Source organism: Gilbertella persicaria (assembly GCF_025201335.1).
Source record: "Gilbertella persicaria strain CBS 190.32 chromosome Unknown B0P05scaffold_50, whole genome shotgun sequence".
Lineage (NCBI taxonomy): Eukaryota > Fungi > Mucoromycota > Mucoromycetes > Mucorales > Choanephoraceae > Gilbertella > Gilbertella persicaria.
Genome location: NW_026252011.1, coordinates 159697 through 176307, shown reverse-complemented (window position 1 = coordinate 176307; position 16611 = coordinate 159697). Strand labels below are relative to the sequence as shown.

General features: G+C 37.0%; 9 protein-coding genes across 9 annotated transcripts; 3 read left to right on the top strand and 6 right to left on the bottom strand.

Moving 5' to 3' along the window:
• Window positions 1–332: 332 nt before the first annotated feature.
• B0P05DRAFT_574859 (uncharacterized protein) lies at window positions 333–834 on the bottom strand (the record flags this gene model as incomplete). The annotated part of the gene is given in 2 exon segments (XM_051581601.1): window positions 333–674; window positions 694–834. 2 exon segments carry the CDS (start codon window positions 832–834, stop codon window positions 333–335), a joined length of 483 nt encoding a protein of 160 aa, XP_051431052.1.
• On the bottom strand, window positions 549–1444 carry B0P05DRAFT_270639 (uncharacterized protein). Its single transcript, XM_051573395.1, has 2 exons — window positions 1002–1444; window positions 549–950 (listed from the first exon to the last, which is right to left on the bottom strand). Exons 1-2 carry the CDS (start codon window positions 1313–1315, stop codon window positions 827–829), a joined length of 438 nt encoding a protein of 145 aa, XP_051431051.1. The 5' UTR covers window positions 1316–1444; the 3' UTR covers window positions 549–826.
• Window positions 1377–3104, bottom strand: B0P05DRAFT_581422 (uncharacterized protein; the record flags this gene model as incomplete). The annotated part of the gene is made up of 6 exons (XM_051582100.1): window positions 1377–1550; window positions 1596–1652; window positions 1700–2148; window positions 2264–2662; window positions 2708–3010; window positions 3059–3104. The coding sequence occupies 6 exons, from the start codon at window positions 3102–3104 to the stop codon at window positions 1377–1379; spliced, it is 1428 nt and encodes a 475-aa protein (XP_051431050.1).
• A 219-nt stretch (window positions 3105–3323) lies between these two features.
• On the bottom strand, window positions 3324–4983 carry B0P05DRAFT_558346 (HAD-like domain-containing protein). Its single transcript, XM_051580135.1, has 6 exons — window positions 4735–4983; window positions 4185–4684; window positions 4037–4138; window positions 3831–3980; window positions 3681–3779; window positions 3324–3636 (listed from the first exon to the last, which is right to left on the bottom strand). The coding sequence occupies exons 1-6, from the start codon at window positions 4808–4810 to the stop codon at window positions 3403–3405; spliced, it is 1161 nt and encodes a 386-aa protein (XP_051431049.1). The 5' UTR covers window positions 4811–4983; the 3' UTR covers window positions 3324–3402.
• Window positions 4984–5444: 461 nt separating this feature from the next.
• Window positions 5445–7395, top strand: B0P05DRAFT_590926 (uncharacterized protein; the record flags this gene model as incomplete). Its single annotated transcript, XM_051582861.1, has 7 exons — window positions 5445–5618; window positions 5668–5765; window positions 5810–5957; window positions 6013–6078; window positions 6124–6178; window positions 6221–7020; window positions 7066–7395. The coding sequence occupies 7 exons, from the start codon at window positions 5445–5447 to the stop codon at window positions 7393–7395; spliced, it is 1671 nt and encodes a 556-aa protein (XP_051431048.1).
• A 1965-nt stretch (window positions 7396–9360) lies between these two features.
• Window positions 9361–11983, top strand: B0P05DRAFT_590925 (uncharacterized protein; the record flags this gene model as incomplete). The annotated part of the gene is made up of 3 exons (XM_051582860.1): window positions 9361–9806; window positions 9853–11863; window positions 11909–11983. The coding sequence occupies 3 exons, from the start codon at window positions 9361–9363 to the stop codon at window positions 11981–11983; spliced, it is 2532 nt and encodes an 843-aa protein (XP_051431047.1).
• A 196-nt stretch (window positions 11984–12179) lies between these two features.
• Window positions 12180–13640, bottom strand: B0P05DRAFT_581420 (serine/threonine-protein phosphatase PP-Z1; the record flags this gene model as incomplete). The annotated part of the gene is made up of 4 exons (XM_051582099.1): window positions 12180–12231; window positions 12280–12488; window positions 12539–13051; window positions 13236–13640. 4 exons carry the CDS (start codon window positions 13638–13640, stop codon window positions 12180–12182), a joined length of 1179 nt encoding a protein of 392 aa, XP_051431046.1.
• A 31-nt stretch (window positions 13641–13671) lies between these two features.
• B0P05DRAFT_558332 (uncharacterized protein) lies at window positions 13672–15855 on the bottom strand. Its single transcript, XM_051580134.1, has 2 exons — window positions 15268–15855; window positions 13672–15226 (listed from the first exon to the last, which is right to left on the bottom strand). The coding sequence occupies exons 1-2, from the start codon at window positions 15787–15789 to the stop codon at window positions 13733–13735; spliced, it is 2016 nt and encodes a 671-aa protein (XP_051431045.1). The 5' UTR covers window positions 15790–15855; the 3' UTR covers window positions 13672–13732.
• A 100-nt stretch (window positions 15856–15955) lies between these two features.
• Window positions 15956–16524, top strand: B0P05DRAFT_574852 (uncharacterized protein; the record flags this gene model as incomplete). Its single annotated transcript, XM_051581600.1, has 3 exons — window positions 15956–16289; window positions 16337–16371; window positions 16417–16524. 3 exons carry the CDS (start codon window positions 15956–15958, stop codon window positions 16522–16524), a joined length of 477 nt encoding a protein of 158 aa, XP_051431044.1.
• Window positions 16525–16611: the final 87 nt, after the last annotated feature.

Genomic DNA, 16611 nt, shown 5'->3' with positions numbered 1-16611 from the left:
CCTTCTCTCTTACATCACAACGCCAACAATGTTGACCAAAGTCATCTTGTGTCCGTTTGTCTTGTAAGTGGCGTCGATTGTCAAAGCTTCAGGCCATCTTCAGGCTTCCTTGATAGCTGCTTCACTGATAAAAAAGAAACCACAGACTTCATGCTTTGAGTTTGCCTTGAATTCAAACAACATGCCCAAGATGTTCCATTTGAGTAAGCAAAGAATACATTTCCTTTCCATATTGATGCTTGAGGAACAATGTTTGGATGATTTGAACATCTCTCTTTACGATATTGTTAATACATAATGCTTTCAAAGTGTATTTAAAGTACGATTAGTGCTCAAATTTTATGACCATCGTCTAAGATAGAGTGAGTTTGCTCCATAACTTCAGGGTGTTGTTCGCGATGGGTTGCATAGGTGATAGCATCTTGTGAGATTGGATGGCTATGCATAGCATTGCTACTCTTGACAGTTAGGTTAAATATCTTGATAAAAGCAACACATCCGAGCTTTTGAGTACTTTTCTTGTACTTGGTCTTTAAAACAACCTTGGTAGGTGCTTCTTCAATTAAATCGGATTCAATCGTAGTGTCGACGACCTCAATTTCTTCTCCAGTCTTGAGATCAATTAAGGTAGATTCATCAATTTCATCATCTCTGATGCGCTTGAAGCCTCCATGCTTACAAATGTAGTAATACTCTCCTTTTTTTGGGATGAGAGCCCTTGACAGAGAAAACAACGTTAAAGTTTTTTCCAGAAGTCAAAATAGCTTCCTTCAAGTCCTCTTTTGATTTAAACTTCTTGCCAACTACAAATTGCAAGTTGAATTCATCATACATTTTGTCGCGAATGTTTTTGTTTTGAAAGAACACTTATAGTGATAAAGTCAGTATGTGATGATAACAATGGAAAAAGAAGGCAAATATGTTCTGAAATATTTTGGAGCCAATAAAAACTATACGGGAAACGACTTGAGTTAGAATTTGACTATTCAATTGCGCTTTACAGATAAATGATAGATAGCTTTATTTTGGTTAGTATATGAATAAACAGTAGTAATGAATAAAGCTTAGTTTTTTTAATTATCTGAAGAGTATAAGTTTCCCAAGAGAAAAAGAAGGAAAGCAGCGAGATAAGAGTGATATTTATAATAGTGATTGTGATTGTGATTGTGTAACGTAGCAAAGAATGAAGTTGTGGCGGAAAATTAAAGTGTCTTAAAGCGCCCGCTTTCAGTTCCTGAATTTTTTTTAAAAATTTTAACGTCAGAAGAAAAAACACTGGCATTGGATTTTGACAGTTTTCAAAATGCAACGTCATATTTTAGTTAACAATCAGACAATATCTCAAGTCAAAGAACCTCTGGTTTATTCGCTGGCAACTATAGCTTCGATAGTTGACCTCTAGGCTGCATTCTTTCATAAGCAGAGTTAAATAGATGATCAACTGGATTTGATACAAAATGATCTTTGATATTACGAATATCTACCATTTCAGGCTTGATGTCGGCAATACGAGTAACACCCATAAGACGCATCACCATTTCAAATTCATCCTGCAACATATCTTAAGTTATTATTTTCTCAAAATAATGCATTACCTGTAACAACTCCACTAGTCTTTCTACACCTGCAACACCATAAGTAGACATGGCATACTATTAGTAGTCAATAAATGATCAGACAACATTATAGAATAACATACCAAGAAAGGACGTCCAATACCAACACCTTTTGCACCCAAAGCAATAGCCTTGAAAATGTCTGTGCCACGACGAATACCACCATCGATATAAACCTCAAAATCTTTGTCTAATTTCTCTTTTCTCAATGCCTCCATGGTTTCTGCCAAGATTTCAATAGCAGAAGGAGCAAAATCTAATTGTCTTCCACCATGATTTGAAAGCACAACGCCTTGACATCCATATTTAGCAGCCAAGACAGCATCTTCAGGTGTTTGAACACCCTTAATCAAAACAGGCATTTTAGTAATGCTCTTGAGCCATGCAACATCATCCCAACAAAGTGAAGGGTCGATAAAACTGCTAATGGCTCTAGCAGCACCTTGGTCTCGATTGATTTCAGTGTCGTTACGAGCAAGTTCATCAGGTTCTTCTTCAGAATACTTCTGACGCATATCTTTCTCACGGTGACCTAAACCAAAAAAAATTAGCAATTTACGGAGAATTTTATTTTTCCTTTTTTTCACCTAGTTGAGGTGCATCAGCAGTAACAAAGAGTCCTTTGATACCTCTAGATTCTGCATGACGTACAAATTTTTCGGTGACTTCTCTATTGCCATTCACATACAATTGAAGCCATTGTGTTTGACCGGAACCAGCAGCATCCACAATCTCATCAAAAGAACAGGAAGCGAGTGTAGAAATCATTTGGATGATGTTGCCCTTCTTGGCTCCTTTGGTCAAGGCAACTTCACCTTCAGGATGACCCAACTTGGCCAAAGCAGTGGCTGTAATGTAGATTGGCATTGAAGCGCGAGTACCCAGCATGGTTGTAGAAGCATCTACATGTTTGACATTGACCATCACACGAGGACGAAGCCAAATACGATGAAATGCATTATGATTTTCGCGCATTGTAATTTCATCGTCTGCACCTGAAGAATAATACGCCCATGCTTCTGATTTTAGGACTGATTTTGCTACCGCTATCCATAAGAGTTAATCACTTGTAAAGTAAAGCATGAACGTACTTTCAAAATCAAACGAGTTAAACATTTCATGCAATTTAGGCATATGCTCTCTTGCTAGTCGAACACGCTTTTCTTCTTCAGTCTCTACCTTGGGTTGTTTGGCAAGTGCTTCAGCGTCTACAGACCCCTTACAGACATCAGGCGATAAAAAGCGTTGAATGATATCAGAGGGATGGATAGGTTCGAAGGCACTGGTGGCATCCTTGCCTGCATATTTCAGAATGATTTTTTGTCCACCAGGATGTTCAGGCAAAAACTGAGTAAGATCGTACACTTTGCCATGAATAATGACCCAGATATCATCTAGGTACTCTTCTTTTAGTCTCTTATGTTGATTTGCTTATCTTTTACCTTTGGTATTATGTTGAGCCACTTCTTGAGGAGAAATAACAGTCATGACAAATAATCAATAGTCTGTGAGAAAGAGAAATAGAAATAAAAATAAAGAATCCTCCTCAAGTTATTTTGATCATCACGTGAGACAGTTATACATCTTTATGCATGCCTTGATTCGTGTTTACTGGTCAAGTCGTTTTTTCCCAGTCTATTCTTTATTTCCCGCCCATCTAACTATACTTCTCGGGATTATTTTCCGATTGAAAGTGATGAAAGTAAGTATTTTACAAAGTAGACTTTTTTTAATAGAAATATATAAAATATGGGTATTATAAAATACGAAAATAAAAAAAAAGGACTTAAGCAGTAGAAGAAACAAGCGCTGGATCAATAACATTGTCCAACACAACTTGAACATCATCAACCACTGTCAAGTCCTCTAAAAAAGCAACAAGATCAGTTAATTCGGTATCATGAGGGTCATTAAACCATGTGGAGACAGGAACAGCATTGGATGTATGGAAGATATAACTAGCAGGTGAATTATCAAGAATAAGTGTAGAAGCCAAATCTCTACCCAATTGTGACAAATCCTAATAAGAAGCTTAATAGGGTCATTGTATCACGGCATGCTTACCTTAACATAAGTGCCTTTATGATTAAAGCAGGATTCTCTAAACAATCGATGTTTGACTACTCTATGAACATCCAACATATCGAGTACTGGATCAGCATACTAAGAGAACGAGTCTTAACTTGATTGTATACGAAGAATAGCAAATTTTACCTTAGCCAAACTGGCAGTAAATACAACAATTTCATACTTTTCACCCATTTTACGCATGAATTCATCAACACCAGGTCTTTTTAATACATATACATTATGATATTGATTATCAATCTCTACAGGTACAATAAAATCAGGGTTTGGAATAATCTATAAAATATTATTTGTATCACACACACGCTTAAAATCCTTTTATGTATATTTACCTTGAATGAGCTATGAACCAGTGTCTCGTCAAGATCAAGCACAAGACATTTACGCTCCTTATCTTCCTTAGCCAACGGCGGTAATAACCAAACAACAGGACCCTAACAAAAACAATAAGTTTGATATAAAAACCCCGTGTCTGCTTACCACAGTAGATGTTTGAATAGAAACAGGTGAATCAAGTGCTGTAGTGTTATTAGTATTAGTATTAGTATGATTAGAAGTAATAGTAGTAGTAGAATTGGTATGATGGATGTTTGTTGCAGTATTAGTTGTATTATTATTAGGATGCGTGATATGACTATGAACAAGATGTGAACTGGTAGACGACAGAGTATCTAATTCTGTTGAGCTGGTAGCGATGTGCAATGCTGGTTTTTCTTTGACAACTACTGGGTTTTGTAGACTGGTACGACTCGATCGATTCTTTTTGTTCTGGAGCGACGATTTATCACTATTGTCGAGAAATGAGCTTGCACCTACTGTACAGCACAAAAGTAACGACAAAAATCCACCTTTTTGAAATGGTTTCAAGCTTCCTCCACGGCTACTGGTTGAAGTGGAAGAGGGCCTATTGTTTTCGCTGGATGGACGGGGAGGTAAAGGAGATTTAACATAGTCGGGATCAACTTGCTTTTTGCCTTTTTCTATTTTATTTTTTTCAGTTGATGTAAATATGGACTGAATTTTTTTTTACCTTTCTTTGAGGAACTGGATTGAGGTACAAATTGAGAAGGTTTGTGTTCTTCTGATTGAAGTGAAGCTTGTGACATGACCAGAGAGGAGATGATGAAGAAAAGTGTTTTCTAAAAAAAAAGGACTATAATGAGTGTGTTTCTCTAAAACAAGGAAACGAGGACACAGAGATAAAGAAAAAGAGAAAATATATATATATATATATACGTATATGTATATATAGATATAAATGTATGTGTGTATATATATGAAAAGAAAAAAAAAGAGAAAAAGAGGAAGAGAAAAAAAAGGGAAAAAGGCAAATATTTCTATCACGTGCTACCCTACTTTTTTCGATACAATTTCTCTTTTTTCTTATATCTCGAGATTGATTGCATGATGCTACACATTGCTTAAGTTGGACTTTTCTATCCTTGCTTCAATGATGCTTGTTCTTTTTTGATCCTACGTTGCAATAGAAACGGTTGCTAGGTAACGTTTGCAGAGTCACCATGACAACCACCTACTGGCGGTGATTGAATTCTCGAAAAGGACTCTTTTTTTTTTCCTCCCAGTCGAACAAGGGCAAGTGATACGTTTTCATTTTTCAACTGTTTTTGTTCGACTGATCTTGATCAACACAACCATAAATCTAAACATTCTCTATCCGAATCTATTTCATTTAAATACTTACAGTATAGCTACTCGAATCAATAGACTAATATACACTTTATGGACAATAGTATTTTGCCTGATATTACACTTTTACGGAACAATATTGATTTTGCTTCCATTGCACAGTTCTTTCATACGTTCTATACAGCTTTTCATCCATGGCCTATGACTGCTAATGATATTATATATGCTCGTCAAATTGATTCGAATGAGTATGTATTTGAAACTGAGGTATGTTGTTTGTGTGAAACACGAATGCATGATTTTTATTGATAGCTAGGACCTTGAACGCATGATACTTGATCCAGTAGAACGAATTCGGTTAGAAGATTTAATGGTGCGTATGTTGCGATTCTCGACTAAAAATCGCTTTATAAAGTAAGTCGTGTTTTGTGTTTTGATTTCATCTGACTCGTTTATAGTGTCTCTACTTGGCAGACTTGTTTTTCCAAAGAATTTGACAAAAAGCAGCAAGAAGGCATGAATCCATTTGTAGGTCAGGATCAAACAATTGATTATTTTGACATGGCACTTGATGTACGAGTTCATTTGTTGTATTTGTTATGCGAGGTAAGGAAAAACCTTTTGTGTTCGTACTGTGATGGTTGATGTTATTTTTTATAAGTGGCAATTAGATGAACCTGAGAAACTAAGAGAGCATTTGGTATCAGAAGATGATGCTGTGCAATGGGTAATCATGGTATACGAAAGAAGAGTACTTATACTTTATGATTAGAGAGTAGATCCAATTGGTTATGATAGAAAAGGAAGCATTTTTTGGCTGTTTGATGGTAATATACTTATGTGTATAGATGGATACTGATATATATTAGATAACCGGCTTTATAAAGAAACACCGGAACCAGAAAAAATCCAAAAGCCTGCTACTATTATAAAAAGACGTCCCACCGGTACTCGTTCAAGCTCTCGCAGATCAAAAACAATAGAAAGTGAAGAAGACGATAATAATGATAATGAAGAATGGACACCTTGGAAATTGATTTGTCTCACTAAATTTGACTGGGAAAATATCGCAACTAAATACGCCAATAGTAAACACATTGATGAGCAACGATTCCATCGCTTTCTTGTGAATGATTTAGTACCCAAAGTCTTACCAGCACTAGAAGAACGAGAGAAAGAGAGGAAGAAACAAGAAGCCATGATCCATCGTAAGCGAAGCTCTCGTCTTATGGTGAGAGAATTAGAATATTATGATCTTGGACCGAGAACATCCAGCCGTTTAGAAAAGAAACAAGAAGATAAAGAGAAGCAGGAAAAGGAGCAATTAGCCAAAGCAAGGAAGGAACGACTTTTGGAACGCGAAAGGCGTTTGATGGAACGAGAGTATCGCGCCATGACTCGTGAAAAACGTCAAGAGGAAGAAGAATCTGTGGAAACCATGATAGAGCCAACACCAAAAAAAGAAGAGACAAAAGAAGGAAAGAAGCCAAAACGCAAATATACAAAGAGATTGGATGAGCATGGAAATCCTCTACCTAGAAAACCAAAGTTAGGCGTCGATGGAAATCCGATTCCACTCAAGAAACGAGGACGTAAACCAAAAAACAAAAACGTTGAAGAAGACAATTGGTTATTTGAATGTGTGTGTGGCATTTCTGGACAAAATCTGGTAATTAAGATTATCTACATCAATGCTTGCTAATGGTTTCTCTAGGATGATGGTTCGTCTATGATTGCTTGTGAGCAATGTGGTATTTGGCAACACATTGCTTGTCTCGAAAAATCCGGACAGATTGAACAAAAAAAGAAATTAGACGATATTCTCTTTGTATGTCAGAAATGCAAACAGAATGAACACAATAAGAAGCAAAAGATAGAACACATTGGTATAGCACCTTTTCAAGGATATCAGCCCATTGCACCTCAGCATGTTCCTTTACCAATTTCATCCCATACTGTACCATCCTATCTTTCAAATCAGAACAACGATGTTACACATGCAGCAGCACAACATGATCAAAGTGGCTTACCGCCTCATCTATGATAGATTATAGACTGACCCGAAATAAAGTTAGCCTAATTTTCTTTGTCATTACAACTCAGCAACGAAGGTATCATGATCCAAGAGCCCTTTAATATGCCAAGATGATACTTAAATGCGCTCAGTTCTTTGTGGATGATTTGTTGAGATGTTTGCTTTAAGATAATATAGTTTAGTACTTGGTGGTACAGCCTTTGGCATCAATCACAGCTTGGTATTGGTTGGTCATATTGTGTAGTGATATAAATGTAATGAGAAAATAGTATAACGCAAAGAAAAACAAACAGACAATCCACTCCTTGATTTTTAAACTTGAATTTTGATGAATGGCTTTACGCAACCATACCAGTAGTATCACGCCTATTGATACAGACACATCAATGTTTCCTGCATCATACAATGATAAAAAGGATCCTTTTCTTTAAAGAAAAACCAAAATCCGATAGACAATGAATAAAGCTTTTCATATTGAATGCATGTACGTTTACATAGACATTTGACTAGTCCTTTCAAGGTGAGACGTCTCCTTTGGGGGTTTTCAAAGGGTTTATTCCGTGCGTATTAGTTTAAGCTAATCTTTCTGATAGGCTTGACAATCAGCTTGATTTATTCAAATCTGAAACCATGAAGGCTTTTCGAATCAAGTCTGGATCAAGTACTTTGTTTTTAGACTTGACTTGGTGCGAACATTACGTTCTGAGAATAAACTGGATTCATCAAACAACAAAAGTGCTCAAACTATAAGAGAAGCAGTGTTTTTCCTCAGTTTTTTATTTATTTTTTTTATTTTTTTTATTTTTTTTATTTTTTTTATTTTTTTTATTTTTTTTATTTTTTTATTTTTTTTGCTCATTTGATATTTCCACGACAAGCAAAGGCTACACCTTCTTCTACTACGCCAGCCTGACAATGGCCCATTCTTGCCCTTGATTATTACGCCAATTCAGTTGAGAAGCAGACGCTTTTGTGGTTACTCCATGGTCACTAGATGGTTTACCAAGTTAATGTTTGAATAGCCACTGGAACTGTATAGAGACATGCCTATCACTGTTTGGAAACGGGTCTTTATGTTGCTTATCTGTCCTCTTGGCTCTGTAGTTGCAAGTTGAGTTGCTCCTGTCTGAAGTTGATGCGCTCCTTCCTATATCCAAAAATAACAACATCAACAGCAAATATCTTAGGTCTTTTCTCATTTTCTTGTTCAAAAAATATTTTCTAGTCAGTCATCGCTGGTCTGCCCAGATGCATGGCTCTAAGGGAGGTATTCAATTACCTCCTCGCATCCGTGTCAGTATTTTACATATACTGTTTCATATCTATTACTAATTTATTTCTCTTTTATATCCCTTTTATCCTCTGCTCTTCCTTATAGCTTAACGTAAGTAACAATGTAAACATTACTTATGTATCTCATACTCTGCTTAATTTTTAGAGTTTTATTTTTCACAACGAAGTTTTTTCCAATAAAGTGTAGAATGCATAGACGCTTTTTCTTTAAATCACTCAACAATATAATAAACTTACTCGCATGACATGTTTGAAAGTAAATTTCTTGTGTGCGTTCTATTGAGATACACAAGCTATTTTTATCATGCATCATGATTTACCTGTTTTTTCTTTTGATCACAGTGAAATAATAGAATGATTATAAAATACACTCAATTTAAAATCGTACTTGGAACCATCAAATGATTCATTAGAATAAAAGGGGGAAAAATGTTGATAAATGATATAAGAAGAAACTAATGACCCGAAAACATGAAAGGACAAAGAAACATATCTCCTTAGTTTGTAGAGTTAAATTGCATAGCACTTGCATTTTAAGCAATATGCATTTTGCTCCCTTTTTTGACTAAGAAACACTGATAAACTAGCTTCTAGATAGATGTACAGTATAATTGACCTATTCTCATTTTTTCTTCCTTTCATCTTTTCAAAAATAAAGGGCTGTATGATTCAACATAGAAAATGAGCACAAATCATCAAAGCAAAACCCCAACTGGATCCACTCAATCGTCAACAACTCGCGACAGTATCTATAGTAGACATGATAAAAGCTTAAATAGACAACAACAACAACAAATAAAACGGTTTAGTTCATATGTTTCATTGTGTCACTCAATGCAACCATTGGATCAAAACAAACTTGTCAAAACATCTTCCAGTCTTGTCAAACGATTCTCGCAACAAAGTGAATCAGAACTCAAGCCTGCTTTAAAGAAACACACACTACCTACCACTATGGAACACCAATTATATGACATTGGACAAAAGGTATTGGTTGTCAAGCTCAATGTGGTTGGCACAGTAAGATATATTGGAAATCTAGCATTTTCAGAAAAGAAAAATGATGTTTGGGTCGGCATTGAATTGGATATAGAAGGGTCAGGGAAAAATGATGGATGCATTCAGGGGTGAGTTTTATATAGACGAATGTTTCGAACACTGATAATTTTTTAGTACGCGTTATTTTACTTGTGCTCCCTATACTGGACTTTTTGTTCTGTCTACCAAAGTTGTTGCTTACAATCCAGATAGAAGCAAGAGTTCTCTTAAAAGAAAAAGCATGATTATGAGCAGTACATCACTTTTAAAGCGCCCCTTATTAAACCCAAGTAAATCAGCACGTATAGCCACTGCACAGCCTATCCATCAAAAGCCTTTATCCACTCGTAGTAGCCCTTCCGAAACAGATAAAACACAGGAAGGAGATTCAAACCAAAAACAAACATTATCATATCCTTCAACAAAGTCAACAAGACAACCATTACTCAAAAAATCAGCTTCCCTATCCACAAGAACATCCTCCGATGACAATAGTAGATATTATCACAGGAACAGCAAGCAGTCAATTCAAAGGAGTCACTCAGAAGCACGCATGGACACGGTTGATGAACTTAAACGTGTTCAAGTCTTACTACAGCAATCTCGAGAAGAGAAACGATTGTTATTAGAGAAAATGGATGGCAAAGAAGAAGCATGGACACGTCTGTTGACGGCGAAAGAAAGTTATGCTTTACGAGTTCAAGAAAAAGAAGATGAAATTGTACGTCTAAACAATGCCCTTCAACAGGCTCAACAAGCGACAGAAGAATTAGCCAAAGCCAATCATGGACGAGACGCTATAGTATCTAGACTGAACATGTCAGAAGAAATGCAAAAGCAACATATTAGAGCCATTGAAAGGCTAGAAGGTCGACTCGTCCTAATGCAACAACAACATACAGAAACACTAGAACAGCGGGAATCCACAATACGAGATCAGGCAGCTACCATTGACCAACTCTACAAACAAATTGGCGAGTGTGATCAAGCGACTTTAGCTATTGAACGAGAATGTGCTGACTTGCGTCAAGCCCATATAAGTACCATGCAAGCCTATGATGAGACACTAGACCAACTAAAAAAAGAACATGCCATTACATCGGCCACCAAGGATGTACACATTCATAAGTTACAACGTGCTGTCAATGATTTCCATCAAATTTATCCAGTATCTCCCATCACTGTCATTGCGGATGCTGACGATGAGCGAGCATCACCTCAAAAGAGACTCGAAGATCAACTCGAACTGGCTACAACAGAACTCGATCATAAGCGCGAACTAGTGAGGCTCATGGCAGTTGAAATCGATCAGTTAAAAGATGAAATCAAACGACTGCATCGACTGTCAGCCACTTCAAATGCTGAATTCTATGCTTTACGTACACAACTAGAGACTGAAATTGAAGACAAACGACGCGTGATGGACGAAGCCAATGCTGCTATTCAACAACAAGAAAAGACAGAAGAAGAAAACCAAGATTTGCGACTAAGTCTGACCAAAACTCAATTGGATCTAGCGGACGCACTTAAGAATTTAACAGTGTCGCATCAAAACAAGCCAAAACGAGAATTCCACTACTTGCTAGATAAGAATCGAGCCTTGAAAGCTGAGCGTGAAGCTTGGGCAGAAGAAAAAATAAAACTAGAACATGAATGTAGACAGCTTGAGGACCAAATGACAGTGCGTCAGGTTGTTTGTGCTTCGGATCATGCCTGTCAACGAAATGTGGAAATACTTCGCTTACAATTGGCTCGAGAAGTCAAGTGTCACAACGATCTAAAGAGCCATCAACAGATACAGGTTGACAAACTGAAACAAGAAATACAGCAATTAGAAAGTTTGATTGAAAGCAAAGTCCTTCAAGAGACTGAACTAGAGAATCTTTTGGAGGATAAACTCAGAATTAGTTTTTTAGAAACCAAGTTAAGGCAAGAAGAAAAAGATGTCAAGAAACTGACCGTCATGCCTTTATCACCTGCATCTCCATCTACTTTTAGGAGATCCTTTTCACTCATACCTACTGAAAGTACTGATAGTGTAGACCAAGATGTTTATTGTGAAATCTGCGAAGAGTATGGACATGAAGTCATGGCTTGTACTGCTCTTAATATGAGCTCTAAACAAGAGGATACATCGAGTTTATCGGTAAGCCGTTTTATATAGTTGTTACTCTCCTCTAAATTGACTTAGTGCTATTGCGTTAACTGTGATGTGTTTGGTGAACACCCTACAGAGGCTTGTCCAAATCACGACGAGACGTTTTAACCTTATCCCCTTCCACTTTTCTCTCTTGTACAAAGATCAAAAGTTAAATCAGACTCCTCATATCTATGCATAATTGATTGCATAAGAGGAAAATTTCCTCTCCTTTTATTAAACAAAAGTGGCAGAGTGTAGATGATGCAATTCTGCAATGTATTAAATATTATAAAAGGGGATTGGTATAAAACGTATCGCTTATTTACTGTTGGATTTCTTCTTCAGGAACTGGTAAGGGCCCTATCATAGGAGGACTAAAGTAAAATAGCATGAGTCTAAACCAAATGAAACAAGCTGCTTACCTTGGTCTCCTTCCTTTATTTCTTTGAGCCTCTTGTAGTTTGGCGGCTGAGGGATGTTCCATGGGTGTCAATAGTTCAAAACTACATAACAGCTCTTCATTGATACTCATAATAGCACCAAAATTATCAAATTCACCACAATAATTCGGCGCACTAAAGACAGTGACAAGTGTACGTTCATTAAAGAATTGATATCCATCTTCTACAACCTAAACATGACGTTTTAGATAAAATATGGATAGCTTTGGCCTTATTTTACCATATGTGCTCTACAGACCAAGTCCAGGTCATATTTAGCCAGAAATTCATTGACAATCTTCTTGCCAAAGCAATAAGATACACCTCGTTCATTGTCTTCCCATTCAGCTGCTGTATCAGATGGATCGGACCATAAAAGATCATTGAGTAAGCCATATTCGGGTACATCTGTAGGCCGCATAATGTTTCGTACATCATCCATATTATGCAGTGAAGGACTTAGACCACCATGCACACAAAATATTTTACCTGCTACCAATGCTGCTATAGGTAACGTATTGAATACGTCTACAAATGTCTTCCAAACCTTTGTATTTGTCCTCCGTTTACACTCGTCATAGAATCCATAGACTCGTGTGACATTCGCGCATTCATGGTTTCCTCTGAGTAAAAAGAAGTTTTCAGGATATTTGATTTTATAGCAAAACAGCAGTAAAATGGTCTCTAAACTTTGTTTTCCCCTGTCTACATAATCACCAAGAAACAAATAGTTTGAATCAGGAGGAAATCCACCCTAACCAAAGTATGAATTCACTTCTCCCCTTATTTATAATTACCATTTCAAATAGTCTGATGAGGTCATGAAATTGACCATGAATATCACCTAATATCTTGACTGGAGGATTTAATTCTATCAAACTCTATCTCTATTTTGTTAACAACTACACACACACACACACACACAAGGCATGAAATACCGATTGAGTCAAAAATACTTCTTGCGCAGCACGACAAATAGCCACAATTTCGGAATTCCTAAAACAGATACTCTTTGTCACTTTACTCTTCGTGCCTACATCCAATAGACGGTTGATACACTCATCAATATCCAAGTTCCAGCCTATAGATCGAATAGATGTGGCCGTCAATTGATTTTGCGATGTAAACGTCAGTTGATTCTCCGCAGTTGGGCTATGTAATGGCGGTTCAAAAGCATGTTGTGCCTTTGGTATAGAAGTAGTAGAAGGTCGTCCAACACTCGAGTTGACCAAGATAGAGTTAATAGAGGTTGCTGTAGCATTGGATATCTCATTATCAGGTATTTCAGAACGAACCACACTAGGTCTGTGATCTTTTCTTTTCTTTGAAGCAATATTACCCATATTATAAAAATAAAGAGAGAAAAAGAAAACAAAAAGTGTGAGAGAAATGTCTGTTTTATTAAATTATATCACGTGAGTACGTTGAACCATATCTACATTTCTTTTTTTTTTAAACAATGACGAATGATCGCTTTTGCCTTTTTTGTAGAATAATGCATTGGTTTTGAAAGCATCTCTTCTCCTTTGCTGGCTCCTATGAGAATAGCCATGCCTAGGCTATTAGCTTGGACTTCTTGAATGTTGGTTCGTAGCATAGGATGTTCAAGAAAATCGCTTGAAGATCGCTTATGTTTTGTTTGGGTTGAGTCTGAAAGAAATCCATATTGATTCATCATAACAGGCTGATTGCCACTGTTGTCGTCAGTGAATTCAATATGCTTGAACATGTAATTCATAAAATAACAACCCTCGCACGCATAAGTGTCATGAAATGCTTGTATCGGTGCTAACACAGAAGAAGGCAAATCTTGGATCGGACCCTCTTTTAGCAAGAAAACCAGGATTTTCTCAAAGTCATGCTGGTTGCCAGATTTGAGACAAAAGACAAGTAGCGCCCATACCATTGAAAGAGAGTAAACAGAAACGTTGTCTTGTCTCATGATTTCCATTTTACGGTCCCATATCTCAAATGCTTTGTTGGACATAGACATAATATGGCTAGGCGCTCCTTGACATTCGTACAAAAGTGCACACAAAATGGGCTCCAACACGCGATCGTCACACAAAAGTTTGTGAAAATGAAGTCGCACCAATAATTGATAGACACTCATGGCTTTTGTGTATCGGGCTTTCTTGTCCACTATACTTTCAGGGCTGTTGGCTGCAATAGACAAGATATCATGCAAGAAACCTGGTGCTTCACTTTGTTCTGGATGCAAATATTCAGAGCACATAAAACGCGAATACACAGACCAAGCACGATGTTCCCATTCTCTTCGACGTGTAATATCAGCAATAGGGATTTGTCGGAATGCAACCCAGCAAAGGTGCATTACAATGCAGGGTGTGGATTCATTCACAGCTTCTTCCATGGCTTGATAGACTTGCCAACCGTATTCAAATTGACTCTTTTGAAGGGCGACATAGATCATCGTATTATCATTGTCTGTGCTGACACGGTCAATTTGTTGCTTTTCTGTCTCAAGAAAAAAGTGCTCCATAGCCCAGTCTTTCATGCTTCCTTTTCTCTCAAGTGTTTCCAAGTGATGTTGTCGTAAGGTTTCATAAGATTCTTGTGTACGACGCCATTCTTCATCACTGTTGCTTAAAGCAGCTTGATAGAACATCCATAGTTTGAATTGATCTGCTTCTGTTACATGCTTCATTGAAGGCATTTCCATATGAATCGGTGGTAAATCTTGAGGTGCGATTGGGTTGGCTATCTCTAAATCCAATTTACCATAATCAGACAAGAGTCCTTGTGCTTCTTGGATTTGTTTGGGCGTTTGCATCAAATGAAGTAAGATAGCTATCCTGTAACACAACGTATCCCATTCTCGTCTCGGTAATGCATACATGGCTTGTAAAGAAAGCGATTTTTGTTCTGCTTCTACCAGTTGATTGACTACAGTTAGATGAGCATCTCTCTAATTAGAGTCAGTATTAGTATTCAAACAAAGTGCTTTACCTCTAACACATAGCCTGATTCAACTACTTTAGTAAACAATCTCCATAAAATAGATTCTTGAATGTCAAGTGCTTGTCCGTCTTTTCTTTTGGACATTTCATTCACAATAGAAGCGATATTAGGGTCACATAGTGATCTTATGATTTGAGAATAAACCTTAGAGACTTCTTTTTCATCTTCTCCGTCTGTTTGTGTCATTTCTAAATGGTCTAATGCTTTTTGTAGAATAGTGACAGCATGGGCTACATTGTCACTTTCGAGTAATTCACTGATTACCTTCTTCCCCACACGCACACTGTTTTTTCTTCTTAAAGGGACAGGTGTGTTCTCATGATCTTCTTCTCCAGTACGATAGACTGAGCTATTATCACTTGAACTTGCATCTGATTCATATGTATCCATTTCCTGTATAGGTTTATCTTGTGTTTGCTTTGAAAATAAAGTAGACCATCCTTCAAAAAAGTTACTAAAAAGAGGTGGGGGTTCAGCTACTTCATCATCAGAAAGCTTTATTTCTTTCATCTTAAAGAGATATCGAAAGAAAAAAAGGATGAGTGCTGGCCATTTTCATTTAGATCACAAACCGCTGTAAAAAGCGTTTATTTGACAAGTTCAACCGGATCTTCGGTTCTTAAATTGACTCGCGTATCTTTCTCACGCATTTCCATCCCCCCTTTTTTTAATTGAAATGCAAACACCACCTTCTCACCCAGGACTTTTCTCGGTGGTTCATCAGGGAGAATCAGGTTCTTTTAGTAGCAGACTTATTGCTGAACGTGATTTCCCCAAAGATAGTGTCATTGTCGATCTCAAAGGGCTCACACCTGGTCCAAAACAATATTCTTCAGTTCAAATTTCCCCTACAGAGCACGTTGAACTCAATAGTGACTTACTCTATTTAAACCATGCATGCAACCCTTCTACTTATTTGGATGTGTCGAAAAAAGCGTTAGTAGCCCTTAAGGATATAAGAAAGGGTGAAGAGTTGAACTTTTTCTATCCTTCTACCGAGTGGGATATGGGTAAGAATTTTTAGACCGTGAAAAAGATGACTAATAGCGTCCAATAGCTCAAGCTTTTGATTGCTGGTGTGGTTCTGAAAAGGTGAATACAAAAGACAGTGCATTGAGTGATATTCATCATATATAGTGTATCGGTAAAGTGAATGGTGCCAGACATATTCCAACATCCACTCTTAAACAATTTACTTTAAGTGAACATATCAAGCAACTTATTAAAGAACGCGACTTGAATTAAAATAAACCTTTTCTTAGACTACTGGAGCTGTAGGATTGAAAAAGAACAAAGAATAATGACAGATTGTATTGCGTAGCATAATTATTT